Source organism: Lycium barbarum, chromosome 11 (assembly GCF_019175385.1).
Source record: "Lycium barbarum isolate Lr01 chromosome 11, ASM1917538v2, whole genome shotgun sequence".
NCBI classification, from domain to species: Eukaryota; Viridiplantae; Streptophyta; class Magnoliopsida; order Solanales; family Solanaceae; genus Lycium; species Lycium barbarum.
In genome coordinates, this window is record NC_083347.1 from 108,789,057 (window position 1) to 108,805,372 (window position 16,316).

The 16,316-nt window shown below is 35.9% G+C and overlaps 1 protein-coding gene across 1 annotated transcript; it reads right to left on the reverse strand.

Annotated features, from left to right (window-relative positions):
* Positions 1 to 1,432: 1,432 nt before the first annotated feature.
* Positions 1,433 to 13,689, reverse strand: LOC132620338 (uncharacterized). Its single transcript, XM_060335002.1, has 7 exons — positions 13,376 to 13,689; positions 9,224 to 9,349; positions 8,445 to 8,627; positions 4,048 to 4,144; positions 3,220 to 3,323; positions 2,978 to 3,029; positions 1,433 to 1,825 (listed from the first exon to the last, which is right to left on the reverse strand). Exons 1-7 carry the CDS (start codon positions 13,585 to 13,587, stop codon positions 1,619 to 1,621), a joined length of 981 nt encoding a protein of 326 aa, XP_060190985.1. The 5' UTR covers positions 13,588 to 13,689; the 3' UTR covers positions 1,433 to 1,618.
* Between the last annotated feature and the right edge of the window lie 2,627 nt (positions 13,690 to 16,316).

A 16,316-nucleotide genomic window follows, 5' to 3' on the forward strand; every position in this document is an offset into this window, starting at 1 on the left:
TACGTGTGAGTCATCTTGAAAATTCTCATGTCCTTTACCTAACGGACGACGAGAAAGTGAGTAACAACTCACTCTTCTTAATAGCAGTAATTATATAAATATATATAAATAAAAGTCAAATAAATTAAAATTACCGTTTTATTTTATCGTAAAATATTAAAACCGAATGGATAGAAAGTGATGATGAGGAGAGGCGGCCTAGAAGATTCCTTTATATAGAAAAAAAGGTTTTACCAAACCAAATATTTCCTCTTCTCTGCGTCGGTACGCCTCAATTTTTCTTTTACTTCTTTTGAAAATTTGGTCTAACGTCGACTTACCTATTAATCTTGGCCGTTAATTACAGCCACATGATTTAAAGACTGGTTACGGAAGTGGATTTTCGTCGTTTCTTTCACGTGGGACCATTTTGTTATAAAAGATTGCTTAAACACTCTTTATGCAGTAAATAAAGTAATGGAAAAAATTATTCTATAACAAATAATGGGAAATTAGTACTTTTAGTCCTTCAAATATCAATAAATTTAACTTTGATCTTTATAATTTTTTTATTAAGCATATATTTACCTCAACTTAATCGTTAGTGCATTTTGACCGCTCGGGTTGTAAATCTTCACAAATTTAATTATTTATTAAGTGTTAAATCATTCAATTATTGATGTGTTATGTGAACATTGTAATGGTACTCCATATCAAAGTAATATAGTCTTAAAAATATTACAAATATAACATATACAGTACGCTTTATAACGAGACCAAATTTAATTAATTGAAGGTTAAATGTGCTTAGTCAAATATAACAAAAGACCATTGTGTAAATATTGCTTAATAATAAAGAATAATTTAGTTTTTAAAAGCTTTTTATTCATGTATTATTACACATAACATAACACACATTCTCGTAAAATCTTTTACAAGTATAAACGATGTAGAGTTGATTATCTCTAATCAATGCTACATTAGCTATTCAAAGTTCAACATTGTCAACCAAATGTTGGGTAATTACGTTAAAATTATTGTTTTCTTGTGCGAACAATCAATTAAAACATTGTATCACTAACGTAAAATTTTATGCTAAGATTTAACTTTTATTTATACACCAACCAGAGACGACTATGAGCCCACTGTGTGAGATATTAGGGATTCACATACTTTGAATTTGCCGAAACTCTCATTGGTTTCTGTTTTCCTTTTCATCTATTTTGGTGTGGGGAAAACTGAAGGCCATGTAGTTACTTTCTCTCGATCCATAATACTATTATTTGATTAGATCATTAAATATTTTATTTCTCTTTAGATTTCTTCTATGTTCAATTCTACACACGTCCTTTTCCCGGAGGTCTACAGCCATTGGCTGGCCAATAAATTTTTCTATTTTGGGGGATGAGAAATATTAGCTTGTACTGAAACTACATAAAGTGACTACCTAGCATAAACCAAAACTGAGTTTCCATAAAACCTGTACAGGAACTACATCAAGTTCTCCCACATTGCATAAACCAGAAATTGTGTTTTCCACAAGTGTTTCCAAGGATGCAAAGTTTGCTGATACATACACAACCAGTTATAGGAGCAACAAGAGTGTCAACAAACCGAAAGTAATGCAGGGATACTTAATTCAGTTCCTCATGAATGCTACAGTCGCTACACGTGAGCCTACCAATCCTCCAAATGTGAACGTAGGATATGTCCGAACGTGATCAAGGTAACGGAATGGAGGGGGGTCTGTAGAGGCTTCTTGGTTTCCAACTGCATTTCTTCTTTGATTGAGAGTTTCCACTTCTTCTACCAATTCATCTTTCGTACTATTACATGATGTAATGACCTACAATAGTGACAGTTCAGGCGAGTGGAAGATATAACATTCTTCGAGAACATGAAGCAAATAAATTAATAAATATTACACAAAATTTAGTAGAGAAGTCCAGAGTCAAATAATAAATAGATGCCGCGAAATGTAGAGAATATAACTCTCATTTCTCAGTTTCAATATAATGCTAGTAATAGTACGTTTCACGGCCATTTTAATAATGAGAAATTGACATAAATAGCCACCCACCAAAATAATAGCGAGCTAAGGTATATCTTTTTGTGTATCAGGGTATAATTATATAAAATACACATTTTTGATACACAATAGTGTGTATTAGGGGTGTTCATGGTTCGGTTTGAGTCGGTTATTGGTTAAAACCATAACCAAACCAATTTAGTCGGTTTTTAAATGTCTAAAACCATAACCAAACCAAGTAAAATAATAACCACCGGTTTGGTTATTGTCGGTTTGGTTCGGTTTATGACTAGCCGTGACAATTCAAATATTCTCTCTCTACATTCTTCAAATTTCTTATGAAGCTCTTTTTTCCTCATGGCCCATAAGGATGAACTTTGCTGCATATTGAGGGAAAGACACGCTGTTGGCAAATCAGGTGGACCAAACTTGCAACTCAGTTTAGATTCAAAAGAACAAGTCAAACAGAGGTTTCAAAATACAAATAACCCTTATGCTTATGACTTATTAGAGTTGGCTTGGATTGTTGGACATATTCTTTTAAGACATGGGCCTTAAAAATAAGTAGACCAAAATTAAATTAATAATTAAAAGGTATAAAATATCTTTAATTATTTATGAAAAGCTAATATTATACATATAAATAATTATAAATTTTATGTATATAATTATCGGTTTGGTTCGGTTATTTTTTACTATAACCATAACCAAACCAAATATTATCGGTTTTTCAAATTTAAAACCAAACCAAACCAAACTAAACCAAATGTCGGTTATTTTATTCGGTTTGGTTAAATTTTCGGTTTGGTTTTGATTTTAACCAAAACTGTGAACAGCCCTAGTGTGTATACACATATTTTTATTTTATTTTTTGTATATTTGGCTAGCAATTGTAATTATTTTTGGCCGACCGGCCAAATGTGTAACTTGCCCTTCAACAATTAGGACAATAGGAGATGGAGTACTCACCAATAATCCACCAGGAGCAACAATCCTTGAGACAGAGTCCCAGTACATAATCCTGAAATTGCCAAGAGAAAGGTGACATACGAGAGAAAGTACTACAGGTAAAGGCAACAACATTTACTGTAGGAATTAGGATTGGAGTTGCTTAGTAATTGCAGTAGCATCACTAAAAAAGATCAACATAAACATGCTAACATAACTTATTAAAAAAAGATTAAAAAAAATGTAGCATACAACATAGCTACCTTTTGATAGGACCATCAGGATGCAATCCAATGGCATCTAAGGTCCCCTTGTCCAAAACAAGCCGAAACATTGTATCCAATTTCGTTTCAAGAATGTCATCAACCTTGACACCAATCAAAAGTTATTTCAAAAAAATCATTTTCTAGCAAATAAAGAAAAAAAGCTAGGTAAAGCACACATAACAAGTACATGAATTTAATGATAAACATCGACTAAACTGGTAGGACAAGTTATGTTCTCTACTACAGAATTCACTATAGTATACGCATTACATTTAGCACCTTGTCTATACGAATTACATTCAGCACCTTGTCTATACAAATTACATTCAGCACCTTGTCCCATTCTATTGGCACTATAGACTTAAACAAGGATCTAACCATGTGTACACAGTATTTTATGGGAATGTCCAGATTACGCAGCAACATTAAATTTTAAGTCATTTCTATTTGCAAGTAATTGCACATGCAGAAACACTATTGTGACCAACAATGTACTAAATAGGGATCACTTAGCATGTAGAAGAAAAAGAAGAGCAATTAGAAATAACATGAAATGATGAAACTATAAAAGCAAGCTACAGAAATATATATTTTTTGCTTTTATTTGTTTTTCAAAAAACTGGATTGCAACAGTTATATTTGTGCTGAGGATCTACCGGAAATAACCTCTCTAACTCCCAAGGGCGGGCTTAAGTCTGTGTACACTCTACCCTCCCCAGACCCCACGTTGTGGGATTTCACTGGGCATGTTGTATTTATGGATTGCAACAGTTATATATATACTTTAAGAACTGTGTACATCTCAGAGAAAAAGTTCAGTTTTACCAAGAACTTGATATTGGTGAAACTATCACGATCAGCAAGCCTTCGCGCAAGGTCTATTGCTCCTTCACTATAGTCGGTTCCAGTGAGATCTGAGAACCTAACTCCACAATCAATAAACACTAGTAAGAATCTAAGCTTCATCAAAAGATTGAAAACAAAAGTTTACAGTGCTTGAAAATCCAGACTTACAATAAACAGGTCCTCTAGGAAGCATTTACAAGTGTTTAAATCAAGTTACCTCGGCATTTCAAAGTTAAAATAAGTGTAGCTGTAACTATAAAGCAGCATACTCTCCTCACATAATGTAACAAGTAAGATCTCTTAGACACAAACAACTTCTAGGCCCCTGCCCAAAGTGGATATGTGAGTTTAACCACTTGATGCATTTTCATGATAAGCATATATAGCAGGAAAAATTGCTCAAGGGGATCCTGAGAATTGAAAAAGTAAATAGAAAACAAATTGTGAAAAGAATCCACAGGGAATGAGAAAGAATGGAAATGAACCAAAAGGTATTAAAAGTAAATACTGAACAAAGAGAAAATGTATGTGAATGGAAATGCTCATTCTCGGTCTCCCAAAGTTCAAATATTACCTCATTGCCCATCAAGGTAGTTTATCTTCTCTTTTTTCTTCTAATTTTTGGTTCCCTATTTCAAGGCTTTTTGTGACTATATACACCAAGCAGAACAAAGAAATCAACCAATCTAATTATAATTGAGGCCTCAACTTTCAATCAAGATTACTTGGACAACTCCAACTACAATGAAAATTTTACCTACTTAGGGAACAAGAGGAATAAAAAATAAATTAAACATTTCAGGACACACTAAATTTAACAGAAGGTCATAAAATATTAAGATGAACCTTTTTTATTTTTGATTGGTTGATCTCTTGAGGGGCAAATATTAAGTTTGAGAAGAAACAATGTCTGTTTATTAATCTGTAATTATTATTACTTGCTATTTACATATCATAAACTGCTATGTTTGGTGGAGGAAGCTCTTATCAGACGGAGGTGGCAGTCCTACTTCCATAAACTCTTGAACGAGGAAGGTGACAGAGACATTGTGTTGGGAGATTTGGAGTACTCTGATAGGCGTCGCGATTTTGGGTATTGTAGGAGTGCAAAGGTGGAGGAGGTTAAGGGTGTTGTTCGTAGGATGCGCAGGGGAAGAGATACTGGACCTGACGAGATCCCTGGGGAGTTTTGGAAGAGTGCGGGCAGAGCAGGTTTGGAGTGGTTGACTGGGTTGTTTAATGTTATTTTTAAGACGGCGAATATGCCTAAGGAATGGAGGTGGAGTATGATGGTTCCTTTGTACAGGAACAAGGGTGATATTCAAAGTTGTAACAACTATAGAGGGATCAAGCTGCTAAGCCACACTATGAAAGTGCGGGAAAGGGTGGTGGAGATAAGGGTGAGAAGAGGCGTGTCCATTTCAGAGAACCAGTTCTGATTCATGTCGGGGCACTCGACTACAGAAGCCATTCACCTTGTGAGGAGACTGGTGGAGCAGTATAGGGAGAGGAAGGGCTTGCACATTGTTTTCATTGACCTAGAAAAGACCTACAACAAAGTGCCAAGAGAGGTTTTATGGAGATGCTTGGAGGCTAGAGGTGTACCTGTAGCGTACATTGGGGCGATCAAGGACATGTAGGAGGGAGCCAAGACCAGGGTAAGTACAGTGGGAGGAGACTCAGAGCACTTCCCAGTGGAGATGGGGTTGCACCAGAGATCAGCTCTTAGCCCATTTTTATTTGCTTTAGTGATGGATTGTTTGACGCGACAAATTCAAGGTGAGGTGCCATGGTGTATGTTATTCGCGGATGATATAGTCTTGATGGACGAGACACGCAGCGGAGTGAACGCTAAGCTGAAGGTTTGAAGATAAATTCTGGAGTCTAAAGGGTTCAAGTTGAGTAGGACCAAGACAGAGTACATGAAGTGTAAGTTCAGAGACGTGACCAATGAGGCTAGCATGGAAGTGAGGCTTGGTACTCAGGCCGTCCAAAAGAAAGGAAGTTTCAAATATCTTGAGTCTATTACACAAGGAAATGGGGATATTGACGGTGATGTCTCACATCGTATTGGTGCAGGGTGGATAAAATGGAGGCTCGCTTCATGAGTGCTATGTGATAAGAAGGTGCCACCAAAACTTAAAGGCAGGTTCTACAAAGTGGTTGTGAGACCGACTTTGTTGTATGGGGCAGTGTTGGGCAGTCAAGAACTCTCACGTCCAAAAGATGAAAATTGCGGAAATGAGAATGTTACGATGGATGTGTGGGCACACCAGGCGAGAGAGGATTAGGAATGAATATATCCGAAATAAGGTGGGAGTGTCATTAGTGGAGGACAAGATGCGGGAAGCGAGACTGAGATGGTTTGGGCATGTGAGGAGGAGACACACAGATGCCCCAATGCGGAGGTGTGAGAGGTTAGCTATGGATGGTTTCAGAAGAGGTAGAGGTAGGCCGAAAAAGTTTGGAGAGAGGTGCTTAGACAGGACATGGCGCAGTTCCAGCTTACCGAGGACATGACCTTAGATAGGAGGTTATGGAGGACTCAGATTAGGGTAGAAGGCTAGTAAGTAGTCGCAGTTTTGATATATAGTCTATTGTCCTTTGATTCTTGCTACTATATGTTGTTTCTTGTACTTCGATTATCTTATTTATCTGTGGTAGCTACTGCTTCCTTTTCTCAGACTGCTCTATCATGACTTTTTTGCTTTCTTTAGTTCCATTTTCATTTTGCTTTGAACTGCTTGTGCTTATCTGACCTTTTTTTGTCGTGTTTTCTCTTGAGTCGAGGGTCTTCCGGAAACAGCCTCCCTATCTTCCGAGATAGGGGTAAGGTCTGCGTACACTTTACCCTCCCCAGACCCCACATTGTGGGATTTCACTGGGTATGTTGTTGTTGTTGTGTTGTAAACTGCTATGTTTGAAAGGACGCAAGTCGAACTTGGGCTCCTTATTTGTTTGGAAGACACTATGGGTTACCACTTTCCTTGCACTTTCTATTAAGTCTCTGGCCGTAAATTACACTATCTATGGTTCACGCGAGATGTTGTCTTACACTCCTCCAACATTCTTTTGGATTCTCTAGTTTCAAAGGTGGTACGATAGTCTTACCACGCACCTTCTCGCAGTTTCAGTCCTACTCCGGAAATTCATGCCAAAAAATCTTACTCTAGAAGGAATAAGTCAGCTTGCTCCCTTCAAGCTATACAGCTATTTGAGTACATGTCTACACCTATTTGAGTATACACCTAAACATGAAAATAGGTGGGTCCATTTCTTTATCATGGTATCAGAGCCTTGCCCCTTGCCCGTGGTCGATGTGGGCTCTCAAGCCATGCGGGGGGTGATGATGTATACCCGGTTTATGGTTGTGCACGCTCCAGTCTGGATGGTGTCTGGCGTGGGGGGTGTTGAAGAGGAATATACCACACCTGACGGGGACGAGATCCCTGAACTCCTTATATGGCTTGGGCAATTCTCCTCCCTTTGAGCTAGCTCTTGGGGTTGCGTCAGGCCCAAGATCCATTCTAACACTAGTAAATGATACTATGAACAAGTCAAAATGTTTTATAAGAATGTGCATGCATGCAAGAGGAAAGCACTCCTGAGCTACGACATATTAAGATTAGCCAAAAAGAACCAAGAAAACAAAGGAGAAAAATGGACAGGAAAGACGAAAATGGCGTAAAATATATGAAAACAAGGAATGGGAAGTATCCAAAGGAAGATATATGTAGATTATCTAATTCATCAGTATGCTTATTCCTTTTCACAAGTTGCTTTCTGAATAATATCTTCTGTGCTCTAAATGTTTATTGCTTTACATCTGATATTTCTTTTTTGATAACCTTTACATCTGACATTTCTTCTTAGAACAGATCTTGTATTTATTTATTCTTTTATAACAATGGTGTGTGGGCCAGCTTCCGACACACCTCGACTATTGCATCGGCTCACCGCTACCTCCCATCCTAGAACAGATCTTTAATACCTGCCAGCGAGACACTACTATATGTTTTTGATGGAAATACTAATCGTCAAGCAGGGTAATTGATTATAACAAATAAATTGTCCCGTGGATCAGCGTTTTCAAAATGAAAATAAAATTAAATATATAGGAAATGCAGAAATACAAATTTGTACTTCACTTCTTCTCTAAACCAATATGCTTTCCATAATGCAATTGTGACCTTCTTGACTGATCACAGTATAATATCTTAACAATTACACAAACCGCAAAATTTTCAACACAACATTATGGAACTTTCAAGTTTTGTAACAATTGTGCCAAACAGTTCAGACAGAAGCAGTTACAGAATGACTGAGTGAGCGAACAGGTAGCAATACAATAATTCCTAGGAGAAAACAAACTTTACCCCTGTTTAGCAAACTCCTGAAGAAGCAGACCATTGCCAGTCCCAATATCAAGCACACTCCAATCAGCTAAGTCCTTCTCACGTAGCCCAACTGGCTCGCCATCACCTACGTGATTTTGACAAATGCCAGTGCACAAAGCTTTGGTCCACGAAGCAACAATCTCCATTACGTCAGCACCAAACCTATAGAAAGACAGAGAAAATAATAGATTAAAAATCATTTTTTAAAAATGTTGTCTATAATATTCATTTTTTAGGAACATAATGATCCAATATTAAGATCACTATCCCATCACCACTTCCTGTTTCAGGTTTTCTTTTAGGGGCTGGGGATGGTAAATCTTTGTAAAAGACGGGAAGAAGGCCCAAAAATTGCCTTTCATTATCTATCACCGAACAAAATCAATCTGAGCTGAACCAAATCTTTGTAACAATGACCAAAGCTGAATCCAGATCCTTTAATTCCAGCCAGGCTGCTAATACAATCAGAACTGTTATTTCAGATAACCAACCAAAGGACCTCGTCATTAGTAAGTTGTTCACAAAGACACAAACATAGATGTAGATTACTCTTCTCTTTTTAATTTACTTTTCAGGTACTTTGGATACGTGGAGCTCATTGCTAAATGCTATCATCCATATGCTCTTCAACGGGTTTAAAGTAACTACAAACTGAAAGTTTTGACCACAAATATGGTCACAGAAAAGTAAAAGAATGACATCTTGCTGCATGGATGAAAAGGAAAAACATTGCTATCTATTGTCCAGCTAACTCTTACCAAACTTCACCAGCATGGCCATGCTCACGATAATTTGACAATTCATCAGCATACGCAGAATCCCAATAGCTCTGGAAACCAAGCATTGAAGAAACTGCTTCAGCATCTTGCTCCTCCTTGTCAGAACTGACATACACAAAGATGAAAAATCAGATATTTGCTTCTTAAATCTTTAGCAGTGGGAATTTACAGCCTGATAATTAAACACAAGTACATTATATCACTTGGCAACATGATCTCTTCTTACAACTGTTTGCATTACGCAACAAGCATTCCATTTAGCTACCGCTTTAACCTTACAATGAGCCCGCAGCATTACCATCATTTCCATAAAAATTAGCTCCAAAATGAAATGATCTGACCGCAAAATGAAATGGCCTTACTGTTAATTACTACAGTAAACAAGAATTTGTTACCTGCAAAAGATGGTAACTAACCTGCTACGACCCGTAAAATACATACTACACTGTCAGTAGATGTAACTCAAATAATTTGCAATTTTAACGAGCACTTTATTCATGTTTAACCTTATAATGCGGTCCTTACAGCATTATCAACTATCATTTCCAGCATCAATTAGCTCCTAAATAATATTGTCTAGCTCAGTACAAAACGAAATGGTTTAATTTTTATACACCGACAATGTGTAGAATTTCTGCACAATCAGATTACTTTAGTGTCAATTTATACAGTAAACAAGGATTTGTTACCTGAAATATATGGATTAGATACACTTTTGAGTCATTATGTATAACATGAACAGGTAATCAAAAACTAAAACATTCTCAAGTAAACAACTTTCGATGAAGTTCGACCTAATCTATATATCTAATAAAGCTAGGCATAGACAAAGTGATGTGGCACCTCTCTATGGCCACCATTGCTATTTATCTTTTTTGTGATTTTTTTGCCCTTTTCTCCTAATCTTTCTATTTACCTTATTTTTAAAAATCTAAAAGTGGCTAAATAATTCCATTTTTAAATGAGAAGGATTGCATTATTGATGTTTAGTCCTTCACGGCCTATTCCCCTAAAATTGTAACTGTAAACTATTTATTTTTGTATCATTAAATAATTTTTAAACAAAATATCCTCAATTACTTAAGAACGTAAATGTAGAAAACGTTTAGGAAATGAAAGATCACAAAACTATTCAACGTGGGTTTTTTGTTACAAAGTTAGAGGGGGATTAAATTTCACCAACCGAAAGAGATAGATACTAATAATGCAAATCTATTTTGCTGTCATATAGTGCCGTTACAAAATTAGAGGTAAGTTAAATTTCTTTGGAGTATCCTACTTTCACGCAATTCACAGGGTTCAACAAGCAATCAATATTTCACGATCAAGGGTGTAATACTCTTTGTAGTAGCGGTCCTTATATATCGTATTAACAATCGAAATATGGTCGAAAGAAAAAATCTCTATTTGATAGGGCTTCTTCCTATACCTATGAATTCCATTGGACCCAGAAATGATACATTGGAAGAATCCGTTGGGTCTTCCAATATCAATAGGTTGATTGTTTCTCTCCTGCATCTTCCTGGTGAGTTAAATTTCACCAATCACCATATAAGGCACATAGGTCTACTGAGGTTTCCTTGACCAACTTTTTACCCCTATTGTTGTGTGAAAAAATTGGATGATTCCCAATTACTCTATGCTCACTCATATCTATACAATGGTTTTCATATTATCATCTACCAATTAACTATGGTTCCATTTATCATTATTATTGATTCAGGGGGCTAAGGCATGGCGACAATGTGAGATCTAAGAAAGTTCTTGAAAACTTTACGAAGTCATTAAAACGGCTTACTTTTACAACAACTTCATTCTTCTTACTATGATTTATCTTTACGTCAAATGCTATGGAGTGAAAAAGAGATGGATAAAATTTTCTTTTTTTATTTGTTTTTTTGGACTAGGTAAATGCACAAAAAACCTTTCTACTTTTAGTTTTAGCTCAATAGTTTGACGTTCATTTTCATGTCGCAGGCTTTATTCGAATTTCGAATTCAGTTTATTAACAAGTAATTCTTTCTTGCAAACAGAAAAGTATCTCTTGAAGATCGAGGCAATAAAAAGGCTAGAGGTTTTTACAACCTAGGGTTGTGCATCTTAGACGTTATGCCAAGAAATATAAACATTCCGTTAGCCATTTAAAAGGTAATTAACAAAGCATTAATCTATATATGCGTTTACAATTCATAGATGTTTCTAAGAGGACATGTAATGTGATAATTTAAGAAAATAACTTATAACAATAGGCTATATGCTATATGATCATAGGACTTAAATTGGATTAAAAAAAAGTAGAATGCATCACCCATTATATCACTAACTTAAATAATATTCTGATTTAGAGCGTGGAAATCATTTACTGAGAATTATTTGAATTATTAGTTCTTTTTTAATGGTGAATTTGGTGATTAACTAGGCTGGATACAAGAAAAATTGCCTGCTGATTTGATGTAGTTAAGATTTTAGTTTGTTCTTATAGATTGTTGAAAACTCAAACCTATTATTTTAGAAGTTCAAAATAAGAATTTAGAAGAGTACATAATCTCATCTTAGTCTGAGAGAAAGAAAATAAATTTGTCATTTTAGATGGTAATTATTTTTATTTTTAGGATTTAAACAAAATTAATTTTTGTTCCTTCTCTTCCAAGTTTAATTTGTTTAACTAATGCTATTATAATTTTGAAATGTTATGTATGTACTATTAGTGAAGAGCATGACAATCAACAATTAGAAACAATAATTTTTTTATTTTTTTTTTACTTTTAGAATCCTAAAATTGTTATTTGTTAGTGCTTTCTTTCTCATAAAAACAAGGGATAATATATGAATCTATTATTAGCTTGATTATTTTTTTATAAATATATAGATGTTTCTTAAGATCGCGCGAAGCGCAGATAAGTTTACTAGTTTACTAATCTATCCAGTGTAATTTACATTAACAAATTTCACAATTCCAATCAGCTAAAATTTGCATAGAGTGAAAATAAAAGAAAACCTGTAATCGTAGGCAGCACGGTAATTAACAGGTTGAGATCTTCAGTAGCATCAGCATGACATTGTTCATCATCAAGAGTACTAACACATTCTCGAGTAAATTATTTTCTTAACTATCTCGATGAAATTCAGCCTAAAACCTAAATTACTTATCCATCTAGTATAGGGCAGCCCGGTGCACTAAGCTCCCGCTATGCGCGGGGTCCGGGGAAGGGCCGGACCACAAGAGTCTATTGTACGCAGCCTTACCTTGCATTTCTGCAAGAGGCTGTTTCCACAGAACTTATCCATCTAGTATAATTTACTTAAATTAACGACAAAAATTTGCATCGAGTGAAAACAATAAAGTAAAATCTGTAATCAGAGGCAGCACGCTAATTAACAGCGGCGAGAGCTTCAGTGGCGTCAGCATGACGTTGTTCATCGCCGAGAGTACTTCCATATTCGCTCTTTTGAATAAAAAAAAACTAATACATTTTCGAGTAAACTATTTTCTTACTATTTCAATGAACTTCGGCTTAAATTCCAGAGTAATTTATCTCAACGAATTTCACATTTTCTATCAACTTAAATTAACGACTAAATTTTGCATCGAGTGAAAATAGAGTAAACCCTGCCATTTTCTTACTATTCGGATGACGTTCGGCCTAAATTACTTATCTAACCGGTGTAATTTACATTAACGAATTTCACATTTTCCATCAACTTAAATTATAGACTAAAATCTGCATCGAAATCAATTTTCTTACTATTTCAATGAACTTCGTCCTAAAGCCTAAATTACTTTTCCATCCAGCGTAATTTATTCTACCAAACTTCCTTATCAAAAAAAAAAAATCTAAAGAATTTCTCATTTTCGATCAACTTAAAAATAAAGTAAACAAAAAAATCTGTAATAACGGCAATTAACAGCGGCTAGAGCTTCAGTTGCATCAGCATGACGTTGTACTTCCGTATTTTATATACTAAAAGTTATAACATACTAATATTATTCAAAAACTAATACATTCTCTAGTACACAATTTCGATGAAGTTCGGCCTAAATCACTTATCCATCCCTAACGAATTTCACATTTTCCGTAACGAATTTACAAAAAAGACATTGAAATGAAAAATAAAGTACAAAAAAAAAACCTGTAATCACGGCAATTGACAGCGGCGAGAGCTTCAGTGGCGTCAGCATGACGTTGTTCATCATCAAGAGTACTTCCGTATTCGCTTTTTATAGACCACGAGTCCGCCGCTACTGACCGGTCATCGTCGGAGATCAAGTCGGTTGTTGCTGCCGGTGTTCTTGCCGCTGGCGCCACGTCGGAATCCTCAGGCAACAATCTCATTCCTACCATATGGAGATGAAGGGAGAATTTTTTGAAGGAGATATGGCAAAAACCCTAAAGAGGAGAAGTAAAGAGGAATTTTGAAGAGGGGGAGAGAGAGAGAAGTTTTGATAGAGAAAGGACATCTTATGCTAAGCGTGCCGTGGCGTCGGATGTGAGGACAAATTCGTCTTTTCATCACTTCTCATTTTCTAAATCTTTGTACGGCGTTTGGCCATAGAAATCAAAACTTTTTTCATTTTTTTGAGAATTTTAGAGTTGTGTTTGGAGGAATCCGGAACCAACATGACCCCAAAAAAGTGTTTTCGAAGCAAAAATACCTTAATAAAAAAATTGTTATAAAGATTTTTACCCTTTCTATTCATTATAGCTTTTATAGGTAATTGTCTCTTTTTCCTTTCTCTTTCTCTTTTTTTTTTTTTTTCTCTACTTCTTATCTTCTAATCTTCTATTCTTTTTCTCCTTTTTTATTCATTTATTTTTTTCCCAAACCACACTATTTTTTATTTTCTTTTTCACTATAACCTGATTCCATATTTAATTCTAGCTCCTTTTTTTTCATTTTTTTCTTTTTTTTTTAATTTGTGTGTTTGTTGTTCCTTTTTTAATTTCATTTATTTGTTTTTTTTCTTTTTTATCTGCATAATCTATTTCATTCACTTTTTTTTTTATTTCTAGTGATTTTCATTTACCTTTTTCTCTTTTTCTTTCATTTTTTTCAAAAAAAATTTTCATTTTTTTTTTTTGGCAATTAAAGAGATATTTTATTAATCACCAAGTGTGTCTATACAAAACAACTGTTAGCTAACCAGTCAACCTTTTGAACAAAACCAAAGCAACCTCGTCTTCTCCCTACCTGATAAACTCATTACCCCTGATACTTTCTACCTAGACTGCCCTCAATTCAAGATTTCTATACCTCTCAGTAATCTATTTACAACTTACTGATATATTCAAACAACCTCTTATTATTTCGAACTCTAATACAGATAGAAGTTTTTGTTTCATGAATTAACTTCTCACTGGTTATGCTTCTATTCTGATATAGCCGTGTATTACGTTCAATCCAGATTCCATAAACAGTAGTAGCAAAGCAAGCCTTCAGTAGCACATGTTGTGGCCTCCTTCCTTTAGCAGCCTGTTGCACCCAAGTATACTCTTGTTCCCAGTTTCCCACATTTCTGCTCCACCCTAGCCAGCTTAACATCTCCTGCCATACTTTCTTAGAGAAGCAACAATGGAACAACAGATGTTCTTGTGTTTCCAGCCCATTGTTGCATAGCACACATGTTCCGTTGACATCAATGCCCCATTTGATCAGTAAGTCTTGTGTTCTAAGCCTGCCAAGCAAAGCTAACCAGAGAATGAACACTGTCCTGGGACTTGCAACTGAGTGACAAATCAGACTACTCCAAGCTACCTCAGTTACAGGTCCTCTCAAAGCTATATAAGCTGCTTGTATGTGAAATTTCTCTTTTTTGACCAAAGTGGGGCTAGCTATGATTGTGTGCCAATACTTCCTCATATTTAGGATCTTCCTCACCATCCATGATGCCTGTTTTGGTATTGCCATTGTGAACATATTCTGATTTTTTATATAATAAGTGTGCACCCAAGTAATCCAAAGCTTCTCCTTATGTTGACTCAATGCCCATAAAAGTTTACTAATTGCCGCTTGATTCCATAGTTTCATGTTGAGTATATTTAGACCCCCTGCAGCCTGAGGCAAACACACTCTTTCCCATGCCACCAAAGCTCTTCTTGATACCGTTGTTTGCCCTGTCCACAAGTAGCTTCTACATATTGCTTCAATAAGCTTAATGATCTTTTGTGGAAGTAGGAACACTTGGGCCCAGTAAGATTGGATCCCAAACAACACAGATCTGATCATTTGAATTCTCCCGGCATAGGAGAGCCCCTTGGCCATCCAAGATGTTATCCGAGCAGTCATCTTATCCACTACTGGCATACATTGGGTTATATTGAGTCTTTGAGTTGATAAAGGAACCCCTAGATATTTAACAGGTAGTTCCCCTATCTCGTACCCCAAGACTTGTAAAATCTCCTCTTTGACTCTATTAGACACCCCACCAAAATACACCTGGCTTTTAGACAGATTTGCCTTCAATCCTGAAGCAGCCGAGAAGAGGTCGAATTTCTCCTTTAAGAGCATGACAGACCCCGTATCTCATCTTGCAAACAAGAGGAGATCATCAGCAAAGCATAAATGAGTGATTCCTAGCCTTTCACACCTTGGATGGAAATTAAAATCAGGTATTGACTGCAGAGTCCCTAGGCACATGTTCAAGTATTCCATAATCAGCACAAAGACATAAGGGGACATGGGATCCCCTTGTCTAAGTCCCTTCTTTGCTTGCATAGTGTGTGTTAATCCTCCATTAACTAGAAAGGTGTAGCTCACTGTTGAGATGCAGCATATAATCCATGCTATCATCTTATGGGGAAAACCAAGCTCTTGTAATACTTGTTGAATAAAACTCCATTCTACAGAATCGTATGCTTTCTGAAGATCCACTTTTATCATACATCTAGGTGAGAGCTGTTTTCTTGTGTAACCTTTAACCAACTCATGACTTAACAAAATATTATCTGAGATTACCCTCCCTGGGATAAATACAGACTGGCAACTTCCTACCAGCCCATCTATCACTCCCTTGATTCTAGCTGAGATAACTTTGGAGATGATCTTATACAATGTGGAACAACATGCTATAGGT